The sequence below is a fragment of the Rhodamnia argentea genome, chromosome 5 (genome assembly GCF_020921035.1).
Source record: "Rhodamnia argentea isolate NSW1041297 chromosome 5, ASM2092103v1, whole genome shotgun sequence".
NCBI classification, from domain to species: domain Eukaryota; kingdom Viridiplantae; phylum Streptophyta; class Magnoliopsida; order Myrtales; family Myrtaceae; genus Rhodamnia; species Rhodamnia argentea.
The window spans coordinates 5,890,102-5,907,122 of NC_063154.1; the positions used below are offsets into that span (position 1 = coordinate 5,890,102).

Below are 17,021 nucleotides of genomic sequence, written 5' to 3' on the forward strand. Positions count from 1 at the left end.
CTTAAGCATGAAAAGAACATACTTCACTGATTCCATTACACGATTTTGAAAAAGAAAACATTAACGTTCGCAAACCTGGAGATGCCATATTAATATAGAGGCAAATACATCACTTCTCTGAGCAGCTCTTAATAGATATCCCTCAACTAATCTCTGCAGAATGGCAGTTAATCACACATAAGTAGTTAGTATGAGGTTCACCATACCAAATGCAAATCCCTCATGATGGGTGTCGTTCAGGTAATAGTCTGCACTTCAGCCAGCCTAGATGAAGATTTAAAAATGAAAAAAAAAAATATGCAGGTTTTAATACTCAAAACAATATAAATCTGCCCATTTTAGGAGAACAAGAGATCATAGTAGTTGCTTGGAAATATTCTCAGTAGCTTGCTGTCAATACTTCCAGCTAATGTCAATTGCTTTTAAGTTAAGAAATACAAGCCGCAGATTGTGATTTGAATATTCTTTTCCTATTCCAAAGTAAAATTCTTTCCATTCTGCTGCTTCCCAGCTCCAACGTTTGGCACTTGTCTTTACAAAGGTTGCAATTACCACAAGCCATCATTAACACGCCTCCATCCACTATCCCTACCATAACCACCACAGCAACTCCTCTCACTGAGACTTCACCACTTGCCGTCACTGACTCGCCCTGGACAGTGGTAGCAAAACTGTGTGGTGCAACTCAAAATTGACGCCACCGTTGACCATGCTATTGGTGGACACTTTCGCAAAGAAGAGCCAAAGGTAAAAGACTGAACCTTCTATTCTGTTCTCTGATGCCTTCTGCTTTTATTTGCCAAATGGAACTCTTGGATTTTCTTCTTGTCTAATGTATTAAACATTTTATGTTAATTCCGAATCATTTTGTCCTACCTTTGCGTACAGGTTTATTCCAATACTTGAAGCCTTTACCTGTTCCGTACATTGGCACCTACCTGGTGCCCACAGCAGATTCAAGTTTCCTCAAAAGGATCAAGTAGGAGAGAAAAGAAGTCAATAGACCACATTTGTAAATTAATGGGTTCAATGGAGTTAATTGATTGCACAACTTCTACGAGATTTAGGACTCGATTATATGATCTGAAAGTTTTAAGGTTCAATTGCACTTCGGATACAAACTTTGGGACTTCCAGTGAATTCTTTCAAAATAATATTTTTAAGACCATTCCTAGATAAGTATCTAGCTTCAGCATCTAGGGCACATAAAGAAAATCTATCTAATTTCCAATTGCAAGGTTCAAAGTAAGTAATTAGCTATAAAGTTGAACACTAAAAGTTCTGCTCAAGTTGAAATACTCAAATAATATGGTCCCTTCCCCCTGTTGCAGTTATTATATGAAATGGGATAGTCCATGCAGCAGGGAATCTGAAAACTTCTTATCCTACCCAATATACTAAGACAGGTCTTAAACAACACTTTATTCAATTAGATCACCAACTGTGGTGTTCAAGCTGATCTGCCAAATCCAACCCAATGTCGCGACCAACAAAGTGATATGCTACTATCTGCTTACCCCATCATCATATCGCAGTGCTTGGACCAGCTGCGGCATGAAGAATGTCACTCTCTCAGGGGGGTAGGACTCTAGAACTCTGAGAACATAGGCCATGACACGTGGATGACCCTTATATGCAGGAGTAAGAAAATCAAGAGCCTGTGTAATTGAACAAGCAGCCCAATGGGGTAATTGTTGCAGAAGGACTGAATTTTCATCAACTGCCTTTGGAGTGACAAAATATGGCAATGCTTCTGGTAAGGTCCGCACATCCAATATATGTGACTGCAAGGTAAACATTGCAGTATGCAAGGCAGCAAATCAAGAGCAAAACCATTTGATATATAAACAAGGGAAAGTAGGGCCCAGTAATAAATTGAGTTAATCATCCTTTTTAAAGAAGTAGAGATTAGTATGACTGTGAAGCCAACAATCCTAGCACCTATAAACTTATTCAATAGACCAGATAAAATACATGACTTCAATGGGAAACTACAAAGCATAAATGCGATCATGCAAAGACCATCCGTAAAATAAAGAAAATGTGGAGAAACTCTGCCCGTCTACCCTTGTTCCTCCTAGTTCTTACAATTTCAAAATGACAGCCAACTAGAGTAAGAAATTGCAATGAAATTAGCGACTAGCCTTTCATGATGTATAATATATAAGTAAAATAAGTGAAGTTTCAACAAAGATACTGAAGTGCCTGAAAATGTCCAGCTCGGAGCACTATATTAAAGGACAGCCAACTAAGTTGCATTTGAGATTTACCAGATGGACATAATTCGTTTCACTATTGGCTAACATAATTGGCTCACTTTTTCATAATAAGATTGCAAGACTAATTAATTAACATTAACTGAGTTTTATTTGAGAAGCTGCAGGGATGAAAAAACAAGGGCACTTCCCTGAGTTGAACTTAAAGGATAAAGAACGTAAGAAAAAACAAGACACACACTTCTCTTAGGTTTCTTCCTTCTGCACCTGCCACCTCCGGTCTATCATTGAGGGGAAGATTAGCAAAGTGAGGAAAGATGGAGAGAGTGGGAGCATCATCTTATTCTCAGACCCCTACAATTACAATAACCGTGGAAACCTACAAAATGGCTGGAAAAAGACTAATTACGGCCAAACACCCAAAATTGGAAAAGGCCTACCGAAGATAAATTCCATCAATTTGACATCAGGGAATAACATCCATTAAAGATGGACATTCTCCATAGATTCTACAGATTTGGATTTGGATGAGCTCCTAAAGTCGGAATTCACCATCCTCCCTTCCATACAATAGAATCTCACGTGGCCTTCCTATGCTGACGAATGCCTCCTTTCTCTTCTTAAAGTCCACAGCAAACAAGTGGGAGAAGCAAAAAATGTAGAATCCCACTTTACTTACTACCTAGGGCTAGAAATTAGGTGGAAGAATGAACCTTTGAGCATTAGGATTTCACACTTTTACAGTTCCATTTCACTAGTGAAGATCTTGATGTACGTATTAGCAGTCACGTTATTGTAACAGCCTTAAGCTAAAGATCTAAAATCCATTATGTCTGAGTATTAAGTCTCCTACCCAATCCCGAAAACCAAAAGAGACTGTTTATACGCTTTCGTGTGGCATCAAATGACTTTAACACTCCACTTTTAACCAGTCCTTGTTTTCTCTGTCATCACGCCATTTCTTTTAGACAAACCTTCCCCACCTCAAGCTCGGGGTGTGTGTGTCTGTATGTCAGACAGAGAGAGAGACAGAGAGAGAGGTGAAGCCTGTCATGACATGGTGGACTTTTTGCCAACTAAAGTTATCTGTGGCGTGTAGTTCCCCTTCTGTTAGAAACTAGACAACGCTGATATGAGGATTCGCAGGTACTTCAAAATCTGTTTTGGTTGGTAAAGATTACAAGGGGAAAAGTACAGGGAACCCTAGTAATAGCGATAATGACAAGTTATAAGTTTCTAGAGGTTCTACAAGGCCGTGGTAAGGTTAACGTACCAATCGCCAGGAGGCCATGTCCACAGTTGGGCTTCTGAAATAAAGTTAGGAATGGCAATTCCTAAATAGATTAAATACAACAATGCAAATTGGCATGTTGAGTTCATGTTAGTTGTGTTCATGTCAAACTCAAGTCAGCCTGCCTAACACAATCAACTAACAAGTAACGGGACTCAAGAATAAAAAAAAGACCCATATAGCCAGCCCCCAACAAGTTGTGTTTACTATAAATAAGCCAAAAAACTCAAGGCAGCTAGGTGATGACTCATCCTATATTAGCCAAGCTCGAGCTTGCTCATGCCTGACTTGTGTCGCTTGCGACCTAATCAAGTACTCCAGCACACATTTTTGCTTATGAGAAAATCAAGATACTCAGGGTAACACATTGAGATCATTATTTCCTGACTCCTGTAAGTAAATAGCCATATATTACCTCTATTTTTCTTTGCTTTTCCTCATTGGGTTGCACATTCTCAAAGGAGATTACTGAGGTTGAGTTCCTCCATGGTTTGCAGTCCTAGGGGAATTTAACGCTTAAGGGTGGTTCGGTTGCAGTTCTCAGAGACACCTTCACAGAGTTGTTTCAGTTTACTTAAACTTTGCAACTACAAATTAAATTAATGAGTGAAAGTGCTTGAGATAGTGATTTTGCCTCCTCATTTAGCTTCATATCGTAGAAAAATATATATGTTTTTTTCACTTTTCCTTTAAGTTGGTAATTATTGTACTAACAAGTAAGTTCAAACTGGAGCTTGAGCTCAATATCAACAGAAAACCAGAAATTGGTGGGATCAATCTCAAGCATGCCAAAAATCATTTGAAGTTGAGTTCAAGCAACAATACTGATGCTAGGTCAAGCTGGAGTCGCCTTCTAAATTCTTATAATCGTGGTCCACATATGCCCCTAAGTGCAATGTCCCATGATGTTTCACGCTGACTGATAGATGTAAGTACACTGACAAGATGGCTCCCTCGCTCAGAGAAAACATGCTATTTAAGTCATCTCATGCTTAGGATTGACGAAATAGAAGTCCAATGTAGGCAATGTTTAACCTTTTTTGCAACATATATAAGATCTGACCAGCCAATTTACAGTAAGATAAACTTCGCAAACCTGAATCAGCTGAGTTACTTCTGCCTTCATATGAGGGTTTGTCCTGAATCTTGAGACTAAGGACAAAGCAATACGAGGATCCACAGAGAAGGCAGTTCTTGCATATTCAATCCATCTATCAGAGCTTATCTTGAGCTTAAAACCAACTTCCCTGATATTCAGTGCAAATATTATAGTAAGAACAAGATCAACTGCATGCTTTATCATCTATAAACATATGCAAAATATGGATGAACAAAAGAAAACCATAGGAATACTTTGAGTTGGTGGGTTGCGCCCAAACTTCAAGCCTGTCAGTCTCATGCTGACATAACATCAGAAGGAGCTGCTTCCTCTTCTCTCTTCCCACAACATAATCCTCCATGGCACCCCAGACAGGATGGTATTTGTCATTCTGCACACTCTATTCTTATGAGATCAGCACCCAGCTCCATCAATGGGAAACGTGGAAGAGCATAAAGATTCTCCACACATTTAAGTAGAGTAACCTACCCCATTAAATAAAGAGCTCCTGTTTTCACGTTCCAATCCCTTCAAGTCTGATTGAGGAGAATCTACTCGCTCATTCTGTAAGTAGTGAACAAATATGGATACAGATTGAGCCTCACTCTGGGCAAAATTCATATCCTTCATTTCGTGCCATTCGGGCTCATAGGCAAACCATCCCAAAGAAGCCCTAAAAGAAATAACAAGGTTCATTTTCACTTCCAACTTGAGATGAGGTACTCACAGGAGAAAACCAACCCATATAGGCACATCATGCACCAAATAATGCATATAGTTTTTGCTTGTATGTATATACGCAGATAGACGCACATACATACACTATTGTGCGAAACCATATAAAATCACAGGTCATTTTATCATGATACTCAAGCAAAGGACATGGGTAAAAATATCCACTAGACAAAACATTGACAGTAAATTATGTGAACCAGCCCCTTGTATTGGATTCTCAGATTCCTATTCACATAAGTCGCAATTGATAGTCGTGACAAATTTTAACGTCTAATCTAATTGACTCTAGGACCACCCCAGACTTTGTCCTATGTTTCAAAAGTAGACATTCAAGTAAAAGTACAGATGCATTAAGCAAGCACCATCCATAAATCGATTTTCTTCCCTATGAGTTCATAACATATAGCATATAAGGAAGTCTCTTACGCCACACGACCACTCATAAAGGGGGGCATGCAAGGAACTCCTTCAGAGAGTCATTTCAGGTAGAGACGAAAATGTCCTGCTGTAGCAGTGACGAATTATTACGTCTAATCTAATTGACTCCAGGACCGCCACCAGGCTTTGTCCTATGTTTCAAAAATAGTCATTCAAGTAAAAGTACAGATGCATTAAGCAAGCACATCAGCGCATGGCATATTAGGAAGTCTCTTACACCACACAATGTCACAACCATGCATCAAGGGAGGCATGCAAGGAACTCCTTCAGAGAGTAATTTCCGGTAGAGACTAAAATGTCCTACTTTCTACAGCACAGTTTGAAAATCCTGTCTCAATTTAATAAAGAAATATCACGGTAGAGGAAAATTTTTTCTCACCTGAAAATCCGGTCTTCTAGTAACTGAAGTCCTGCGCCAAAATTAAATAGATTGCCCTGAGACTGGCATGAACAGAACTTGAGCCCAAGAAGCATGACAGTGAAGAAAGCACCAGTGGCTGCAGGATGTCGTGAAAAGTTCCATGGAAGCTTTGTAGTTCCTTGTAACATCCGACCAAGGAGCAAAAGCTGTTCCAAATTGCTGTGGCGAATAACCTATAAAACAAACAACAAAGTATGAGAAGGGAATAACTGCTTTATTCTAGAAGAATAGGTTACATATGTCTTCCCTTTTTGTAGATAAGTAGAGACAATTTCACTATGAGACACCGAGCGGGTGCCAACCCTTTCGGAAGAAGAGCCGCAAGCTAAAAAAAAGCTCAAGCCCAAAAAAGTGCTCATAAGTATGACTATATACTACTTATACCCAAAGTGACTAGCATACTGAGAAATTCCAAGTACCTGAACAACAATTATTTTAAATGTTAAGATAATACTATGAAAGAATTGTAACAACCAAAAAGAAGACGAAACATTAAACAACAAAAACAAAATTGTATCAGCATTTTCAACCCGAGAAGCTTGCAATTCTCTCTCTCTCTCTCTCTCTCTCTCTCTCTCTCTCTCTCTCTCTCCCTGGCACAAACAAAAGACGAAATTTTAAATCGAGCATGAAGAATTTGGGCTATATGTATAGGTAGTACTATTAGTTATTTCTGATCACGCGATCTCCCAATCAATGAACATTTTTTGAAAAACCCCATATGTTGACAGATAGGGAACAAGATAGTTAACTGCACACAACACAAAATATTAAATCGAGCATGAAGAATTTAGACTTCATTTTGATACCACGTTAGAATTTCCATTGCAAAAGCTTAGGGTGTTAGGTAAAGGGTGACTACAAATATATGCTGCAATCGAACCCATTAAAGAGGTGATATGGGATATTTTAACAATTGTAACACGGGCCCAACAATTTTACCTTTTAATTGGTAACCATATGTTCTCTCTAGTTTTGATATGGAAACGCAATATGTGTGTACTCTCCATAGAATGGCAATATGATTATCGAATTGTTAATCAACCAACATGAATTATTATTTGTTCAGGGAGACCTGCTACATGTTCCTTGACCTACAATGATGCTACCATCTGGTTAATGGTGAAATAGAAGCTTTTATGTGTGATCAAATTATAACTTTCCTTGACGAACCCCAAGTAGAGAATATTATAGAAAGAACGCTACTGTGTATTCAGAGATATCATACCACCATCCACAACTTTCTACAGGATAGGCCATTCGCTAGGAAGGCACAACCGTGACAGAGCGCTGAACTATGGCCAAATTAATAGTGAGAAACTACCTGAATCATTTTTTAACAATTTGAGTAAGCTAGCATAGAAGCAGAAGGACTAACAACTTTAACAACTTCCTTGATTTATTTTTCAACATTACTGTTGGTTCTTGGTGGAAAGAATACAAAAACAAGCCACCCATCTAAACAGCAGAATGTCACGAGTTCACAGTAGAATGGAAATCCAGTTAGTTCAACAAAGTCATTGTCACAATTATCGATAGTACAAAAGATGGTTCTTAGAATTTAATGTAGTAGGTGGGCCTTGGTGCTGTTCTTTTGACTGATTATTTAGCCATTAATTTATTTTTTCCTCATTTATTCATTAATTGACAAGGAAAAGAAAGACAATCCTTGTTGAACTTGAAAAAAAAAAAGTAAGGCTGCGTTTGGTGGACCGGATTAAACTCTGAATAGGATAATTTTTATCCTATCTGGTGTTTGGAGTGACGCAAAGTCCGGATATTGCCTAGATATAATCTGGATAAAAAAATCCCACCTAGGAGGTGGGATAGACCCGAATAGGATACGTGAAATTTGGAAAACTGATAAAAAAGATTACGTGTTCTTTCCCACTTCTGCAATCGCCGCTCTTCCACTCTTTTGCCCAATCCCACCGTCAACTCCATGGCCACCGCTCCTCCCACCAGCGACAACCTGCTTCCCACCTTCGGGCACAGGGAAAAGCAGCACCTAACTCGCCGGCCCCGCCTCTTCCTTATGTCTCTCAACTCAATCTTGGCGAGGAACATTGCAATCCCAATCAAAGCCCGATGCCTCCTCCGCGAAGAAAAATCAATCTTGATGAAGAATTGATCCCATCCACACTCCCATCTCTCTCTCCGTCTCTCACCATGATCGGCAAATCAGAACCCATCAACAGCACTACCAAATCACACCCGCCAACCTACCGTCCCCACAAAACCCCAAATCCCCAGATTTGCTCTCCAATTACTTCTCCTGCAAAACCCTCAAGCTCAGGACCAGGCAGCAGGAGGTCTGATTCGAGTCTCGATCCTCTGCCTAGTGTACGTGCTAGCCTTCATGACTCGAACATGGGCGATAGGAACGTGGGCAACGGCAAGTTACAGCAGCAACAAGGGCGTGAGAAACACGCCTTCCTAGTTTTTATGGCGTTTATATTATAATTCAATTTTTACCAAATAGTACATAGGATGTCCGACTTTAAATCCGCAGTTCACCAAACATCGGGTAGGATATGACAAAATCCCTAGATTTCTTATCATATCCTATCCAGTCATATCCCAATTAAAAATCCGGACGACCGAACGCAACCTAATTGGACATGCAATGTCTGGCTCCACAATTAAGAAATAGTAGTCTTTTAAATTATGATCAAAACCTACAATTTCGGTGATGTAAACTTCACAAGAAAGAAACAGTGATGAAAAAAAATTAACTTTGATTTTCGGAAGCAAGAATCTGGTGAATATGAACTTCTTGAACAATTAAGTGTACAAGGGTCCTGCTTTAAATAGGACGCAATCACTGCAGTAACAGGTATAAAAGGCAAAGATGAATTGATCAAACATCCTGTCTATTGTCTCTATCAAAGATGTATCAGTGGAGCAACAGAATTATCAAGTCCAGGAAACTCCGAATGATTTACATCACCTAAGCATTTGTGGCCAATGTTATAGAAGTCAACAGCAGCTCAACCCAAAGCAAATAGTTAACAAGCTTGCAAGCTTTCGCCAATGTCAAATGAAGTTGGATTCACATTTACTAAACCAGCATACCCCAGGAGTTTTCAGGTTGAAAATAATTTTGATATTTAATATCCCCTCCCCTTTTACAAGAGTTACATTTTCTTTTCTTTTCTTGTTTTTGGATAAGTAAAAGAATACCAGAACTGTACAGTAGAAGAGCTAAGGCGGTTAACCTTAAGAAAAATATAGTACTATACAGTAGAAGAGGTTGAAAATAATTTTGATATTTAAAGTGCAATATCCCCTCCCGCTTTACAAGAGTTACATTTTCTTTTCTTTTCTTGTTTTTGGATAAGTAAAAAGAATACTAGAACTGTACAGTAGAAGAGGTAAGGCGGTTAACCACCTTAAGAAAAATATAGTACTATACAATAGAAGAGGTAAGGCGGTTAAGAAAAATATACTACTATACAGTAGAAGAGGAAAGGCGGTTAATCACCTTAAGAAAAATATAGTACCATAAATATGTAAGTACCAAAATCACAAACATAGGTGATTTTTTGACAATATTTTTAGAAAAAATGAGGTAATTTTTCTTATGCTGGCCAGAAAGCAAAAGCTAAAAGCAAGGGTTTAGTGTCCATTCAAACAGCCCCCAAATGTTTCCCCCCCAACTCTCAGCAGCAGCATTTTGCTATTCCAGGGATTCCTGGGTTTAAAGCATAGACTAGGGATTAATCCCTTAAAAGAACAATCCATGAATTTTCACAACCGACCACTTATGAATACCATCATAAAGGTCTTCTTAATAAGTGCCTTCAGGAACAATGTCTCGCGGGATTCTAAAAATAGAAACTGCATATTTGCACCTTTTGAAATGTGATGCACCTCTTTTACTCCATATCCAAGAAACTACCTACATTAGTTACCATATGTTAGATTTGCAAAGGATCGATTTTCATTTAACATGGAGTTGCAATACCTAATGGCCCAAGACACTACCTACATTAGCTACCATACGTTAGATTTTCAAAGGATCGATTTCCATTGAACATCGCTTTGCCATTCCTAATGGCGTTATTTACAAACTGTCAAAGAAAACATGATTCATTTGAGTCTAAATTACAATAATTTAGATTTTCATTCGGTATGATTCTAGACAGACACCCGACAACAATCTTCACTAAATTCTCTGCCTAGCGAATACTACAATATAGTTTCAACATCTTTGTGAGTCCCTTTATATTAAGTTCCATCCAATGAATCATCAAAATCTCCCAAACAAAAAGTCATCCAACATGCTCAAGATAAGGCTTAAGTGCACAAAAGAGCTATTTGGCCAATGCAATTCACCATTTCACGTTGAGGCCTCAACAAGAAAGGTTCTTTGGAAACACTAAACAAGTACTTTCAGTTGCAAGTTAAAGCAACACAAAGCTATCTCTGAAGAGCCTAAAAGCCAAGGGGAACTATAGCTAACACTTCAGAAGCCCCTACTTCAAAGACTGCATAATATATTGTTGGCCCTGTTCTTAAAGCAAGATTTGGTTCTTAATTCATGACATCACTAACTTTTCTATGAAAGACACAGGCCCATGCATGCATTGTATATGTAGGAGAACTATAGCTAACAATGAGGAAAATCCTACTACTGGTAAAAAAACTGCCTGATATATCATTGGCCTTATTTTCCAAAGCAAGCCTTGGCACTTTATATCAAACACACAAGCTCAAGTGTGCATTATATACGCAATGATCCGATAGTTACTTTTGTATGTATACACATTTGACATTTATGTATGTATGTGTGTGAGTGAGAGCGAGAGAGAGAGCGATATTTTTGCAAAATGTTGTCCAAAGCCAAGGTCCCTGGTCTAGCAATAATTAATGGAAAATGTTCAAGAGGGCGCCACGGGCACTTCCAAAGCCTTATCAAATGAGAAAACAAGTGCTTTGTAAGAATGTTATATTGTTCAGTACAGTTATATCTCTTGTAATTGCTGTAAAAAGAGTTTCCATTCAATGCTCTAGGTGTGCTGATGCACCTCAAGTGTACTTTTTTCTCTAACTATGACAACACTATACCCTATGAAGTGCTCGGACATGCTTCAGTGAAATTAAGTGGAGAATGATAACTGAATCTACGGACAAATGAGACAATTAGCACTTCCAGAAATTGAACACTGCAGATTACTTCTAATCAGATCTCCAACATAATCGCAAGTGCAATCAATTTCCTTCACTGCTACCTATCGAAATTAGTTAGAATGTCCAACACAAACTCTTAAGTTAATAGGTGGAGTGAGACCATAAGGCCCATAGACACCCCATAAACAAGCAATGTGAGATATTTAAACGCCCCTTCTAGCAGGCAAACCAGATTGACAGTGGCAAGGCAAATTGACAGAGCAGCCTCAAGCACATACTATGCCTAAGACAAAACCTGGCTCTAATGCCATGTTAGAATATCTAACACAAACTTAAGCTATGTAGGGACACTACATGAATATGAGGATCATTAAAACCTGATAGATAAGCAATGGATATGGGATATTCGAACAAGATCCATTAATTCATATAGTTGAACTTTCTGACACTCTTAGATTTGTAGAAAGCATCACAATAGCCCTATAAAATTAAAACATCAACTCTATTTAAGCAACAAAATCTATCCTATCATATTTGCATTTTATGACCATTACGGATGTCATCAGCTATTGGAAAGCCACTATGCCCATATCCGCCACTGCTGCAGCACAACCACTTCTACGACCATGACCGTATTTTAAAGCCTTTATAACGTGCAACTGGGGGGGATGGGACAAAAAGAGCATCGTAGGAAAAGATACACTCATCCTACCTCAAAGCGGTCAAGAAAAAATCCAAGCCACAGTCTATGAGCAACAATCTGTTCAACAGGATCACTTTCAGGCTGTGCTTCTGGTTCCCCTGGTGCAAGGTGAGGCCTAAGTCTCGCAGCAGGTCCACTGTACCTCTCTTCAGATGCAAAAAGGCCACGTTTCATATCCATTGTCCACAACCATGCATCAACAAGCTCAGCTAAGACAAGAGATCCCAGTGAAGGTGCAGCAGAGACCAACCAAGTCCAAATGAAAACACCAGTCTCCATGGCATCAGCAGTTGAGATATAGGCAGGACACCAGCAGAGAAGGCGCAAAAGTTGAGAGAAACCGTCTATGTTTGATTTTGAGTCAAGATCCTGCAGATAAATATGAAGCAATTAATAGCTATCTTGTTACTTCTCCTCGTTTCTGAAATCACTGATTCTCTATTCTTTATTACAAGATTATCTTGCAAAAGAAAGAATTCAATTTATGCAAAATCCCAGATAAAAATGAGGAGTATATCTGTACCATATTTGACAACAGGAAGGCTGTTGCCTGTGAACAAGTTCGGCGAAACAATGTCTTGTCCACTTCCCCGCCTTTCTCAGCAACATTCACAAATTGCTGCAGTTGTTGAATGAATTTTGTAAGTACTACTTTGTCAAATGAATCATTCTCAGCCGGCATATGCTGACTAAACACTCCTGACTTCAACCTCTGAATCCCAAAGCCCAGTCCAAAACCTTGAGTTGCATTGCCCGTTTGAAATCCACCAATGCTGTTAAATAAATTTCTCATGCCAGTGATTTCCCCTGCATGATTACACTTTGCTGTTGCACTGACTATGCTAGTACTGAGCACATCGAAATTGAAGGGTTCGGTCAACTTCACGTTTGCTCCAGATGCTGCCGCAGCAGCTGCCATGACTGAAGGGACGTTTGCAGTTCGTATGCCAGTCCAACAGTCATTCTTACCCGTTCCAATCCTTATCTCAGATAAAAGAGATATAACATCAGTCGCAGGCCTTGATCTCTGCCATGTATTTGCTTTACAAAGCCTCTCCTAAGGTGGACGTGGAAATAAAGGGAAATGTTTAATAAGATCAGACATAAGATATCAAGATATGCAACAACATTAATGAAGTGCCTAGGATAAGGGAAAGAAAGAAAACTCAAAACAGGGGAACCATGCCCTCAAGATAAAAAAAGGGACAACCATGACCGCTGCAGCAACAGAGTCCCAGAATGAGCATATAAAATGACTCAATTGCTTTTGATTATTGGTACAATGCCACCATCTGCCTCAGACCCTCCTCCCTCAATCAATCTCTCTCCCACCCACACACACTCGCGCACCCATATATCCGGATTCCTTAATTAAATTCGAACCCTTTATGCCCGTCAATGAGATCAGTCCTCCTAGATTAAAATGGTAACTAGTAATAAGAATAGTTAGTGGCCCAATAGGTATGCTTATTCTCTTCAAGTATTGACGCTAGGCAAATGCTATTCCTATTCAGATGGTTTTACATGGATTGTGAAAAACCACAAGGCTGCGTTTGGTAGTCCGTATAAAACTCGAGATAGGATATGTTTTATTCTATCCCGTGTTTGGTAGGTGTCCCAGATAGTATAATGTCGGATATAGAGGGGATACAACCCGGATAAAAAAATTCGAGGGGAGGGGGTAGGATAAGGTCGGATAGGATTTCTCTTATCCATCATATAAAAGCTAACTTTTAGAATGATGACAACTTTCTTGTCTCATTTGTTTCTATTTTCAATTTATTTATTTATTTTTTGCAAAGAGATTTGAAAATCTAATAAAATGTGAATATTTTCAAGTTTTTTTGTGTATGAGAACGTTATTTTTATAGTAATAAGATCGGATTATTTCATGAGCATAACGTAGGGGCATATATGTCCTTTACATTGATATACAGATTCTACCAAATGCAGCATAGGATAGGATATGAGAATATCCGTCTTTAAATCCGCAGTTCACCAAACAGTGGATAGAATATGGCCAAATCCCTAGATTTCTTATCCTATCCTATCCAATCCTATCCCGACCAGAAATCCCGACGACCAAACGCAGCCCAAGTGTTCCCCGATTGATAGAATTAGACTTCCAAGTGCGCTAAAATGCTTTTTCCTAATTGAGCAAGCCGTTAATTTCATTTTGATGCTCTTGAAAGCTTTTTATTATTTTGAATGATTTCAATATTCTTAACTTGTACATGTCATGATATAGTTTAGTTATTGTAATTCCAGAATTTTCATCCTTTAACTTTTCTATTCGATACGCATCATCATTAATATGTAATTATGAGAACCATTCTTTGACTTCACTAGACCCGGACAGGGAATTGGTGTAGCAGCAGCAAAAGGTGTGTGGCATGAGACCAGTAAATAAAGTATGGACCAATAAATTTTGTCTTTCAAGAGCAAAATCTGGTCAATTGATATTGCTATGTTTGGTTTATTATCATTTAAACTCTCACTTTCTTCGATGAATAATTTATTTTGAATGACAGACATATCTAATATTTTATGCTTTTTTTATATCACCCTATGGTTTTAGTGGGTCGCATAAGTTTTTCGCACTAAGCCAAATTGAAACTCCATTAGCAATAGATCCAAAGGCTTCAGTTTTACCTTGCCATCAGACATACACAAGGAGAGTATCTCATGTGCAAAGATATATACTTACACAAAGAATCATATTTCCAAAAATGCCAAGCTAGAGCCTTTAACTTTCATATTTGATAGTTCTTTACAGTGATCATGACTTTGGAGCCTGTGATAATCTAATGGCCAGGTAACTTCATAATCGCAATGCTAGTGTCCATGCTCTGTATCTCCATCCATATTACAGCACAAGATTAAACAGACTGGTAGCTTCCATAATCTCAATTTTAATTTCCATTGTATCTTCATCCACATTACAGCGGCAAGATTAAACTTTTACAATCTACCTCTGAAACAGAGCAATGGCATAGAGGTACTCCCTTTGTAAAACCTAAAAGAATCTTTTAACGTTCAAGGATAATAATAAGAAATACCCTCTACTCTCCAAGTAAAGTAGGAAATTTTGCTAGTTAACTAGTCACGCATACTAAGGTTTTATATCAATACAGTGAAACTTATTTAGGGGTGAAGAAATTGGGGCTACAGTAGTTTACATATAGATAAAATTGAAATGTGGAGCCACCTCATCCATACAACTGCTAACTGAACAAGGACAACTACCTGCTGGTAACCAAGATCGTATTCAAAGGAAGTCCACTAGAGCACCTATTTTAGGGATCAAACAAAAACAAGAGCAGGGCACTTTTTTTATGCAATGTGATTAAGTTTCACAGCTTAAGGCCAGCACAGACAAAAAGCTTTATATATGGAGGTACACCTTTAGGAATTTCAAAATTTTCTGCATAAAATTTAATGCCTTACTACTGTCTGCTCCAGTCAGAGCAAACTACAACCTTCGGCATGGTCAGACACTATGTTACACGGACACGGGACACGATACGCGACACGACACGACACGACACGCCGACACATGAATTTTAAAAAAATAGAGAATTCCGACACGCTGGGACACGTTTCACATTAAATATATATTTTTATGTGGACATGATAAATTGTTATTTTCTTGAAGTCACAAATAAATAAATAATAAAAAAAATCCCTTGGAATGAATTTACATAATAATTCTCTTAAACTTTTTTTAGTTTCATGACCAGAAATTCTTCCTGTGAGGGAAGGATGACCTACTACTAAGAGAATTAAATAATAATGCTCTATGAAGGAATTACGTCTGCCTGTGCACTTCCTTGTCCCACATCGGCCATGCAACAGAGAAAGAAAGAGACAGCTTGTTATAAAAAGGAGGCTCAGTCACGTGACTAACACATTTGGATTTGATGGGCCATCAAAAAGGCCTAACGTGTCCCCTACATGAAAGCTTGGGTCGATGGCCAAAGGCCCATGGGGACTGGGGCAGATTATGAATTTGAAGTACAACATTTGCGAGAATTAATTTTGTATTGTTATTGAATCGTGTCCCGGCGTGTCGGACACGAGTCGGTGTCCGACACGTGTCCGACACGTGAAAATTATTTCTGAGAGCGTGTCCGTGTAACATAGGTCAGACAACTCCACCCACTAAAAGAGCATTGTTAAGCAGGTACTTCAAATGATTTAAAAACAACCATTTTGCAGAGAAGATGCACCCACTCCCCACCCCGCCGCTAATAAAAATAATTAAGATTCTTTATGCCAGATTAGCTCATTAAGCACCAGCAGACCTAAATCTAAAAGCATGTTATCAATAATTACAATAAATACCACTGACTAGATGAAATGAGTAGCTCATTGCAATGAGAAGATCAACCTGAAGAAGGCCCTGGGTAGTACATGGAGCATACGAAAGAGATTTAATGATCCACTCCCGAACAACTCGTAGGTACAATGACCGAACTGCAGCTATCCATGCAGGATCATTCACAAGAGCAGAGGATGAGCCATCATCAACCGAAAATAACAGGGAATCTAGACAAGACGAATTCCAGAGAACCTACATATGAGCAATTCTGTTTGTTAAACTATACATGCAAACAAAGAGAGAATCGAACATAATAGAACTTAAAGATTAAAGAAAGTTTTACAGCACCAGCCTACCTGTGGAAACTTGTCTCTAAGCTGAATTAACAAGTTAACAGCAATCTCTCGAATGCACTCCTCCCTCTCGGACATACTTTTTATGAGAAAACAGGTATGCACACAAAGAGTCGAATCTCGTGTCACTGCCCCAATGCTTGTGTCTGATATCCGATCTTCCTGAACCCAAAGTAAAGAATCAGTAATATTCACCTACAGATCAACAAACAGACAGGCAGCTATACATAGGTAGGTAACAAACAGATGGATGGCTACACAAAGTGCATCATCTGCATAGACCTTCATCTGTGTGTACGTGTTAAGAGTG

At 38.8% G+C, this 17,021-nt stretch overlaps 1 protein-coding gene across 7 annotated transcripts in view; it reads right to left on the minus strand.

The window, feature by feature from the left end:
• LOC115751647 (phosphatidylinositol 4-kinase alpha 1-like) overlaps positions 1-17,021 on the minus strand; it is a 34,663-nt gene that overhangs the window by 6,760 nt on the left and 10,882 nt on the right. For 4 of the 7 annotated variants that reach the window (XR_007198562.1, XM_030689607.2, XM_030689600.2 and 1 more), the window contains exons 10-19: positions 16,715-16,873; positions 16,428-16,610; positions 12,561-13,094; positions 12,047-12,406; positions 6,160-6,374; positions 5,096-5,279; positions 4,861-5,006; positions 4,604-4,754; positions 1,518-1,784; positions 76-153 (exon numbers count right to left, since the gene is read on the minus strand). Coding sequence is in view for 6 of the 7 variants with exons in the window: in XM_030689607.2 (XP_030545467.1) it covers positions 76-153; positions 1,518-1,784; positions 4,604-4,754; positions 4,861-5,006; positions 5,096-5,279; positions 6,160-6,374; positions 12,047-12,406; positions 12,561-13,094; positions 16,428-16,610; positions 16,715-16,873 (2,277 nt within the window). In the remaining variant the exon portion in view is untranslated. Of the gene's footprint in view, positions 1-75; positions 154-589; positions 939-1,517; positions 1,785-4,603; positions 4,755-4,860; positions 5,007-5,095; positions 5,280-6,159; positions 6,375-12,046; positions 12,407-12,560; positions 13,095-16,427; positions 16,611-16,714; positions 16,874-17,021 lie in introns of those variants that run through there. The other 3 variants (XM_030689619.2, XM_030689611.2, XM_030689635.2) reach the window with 2 other exon arrangements.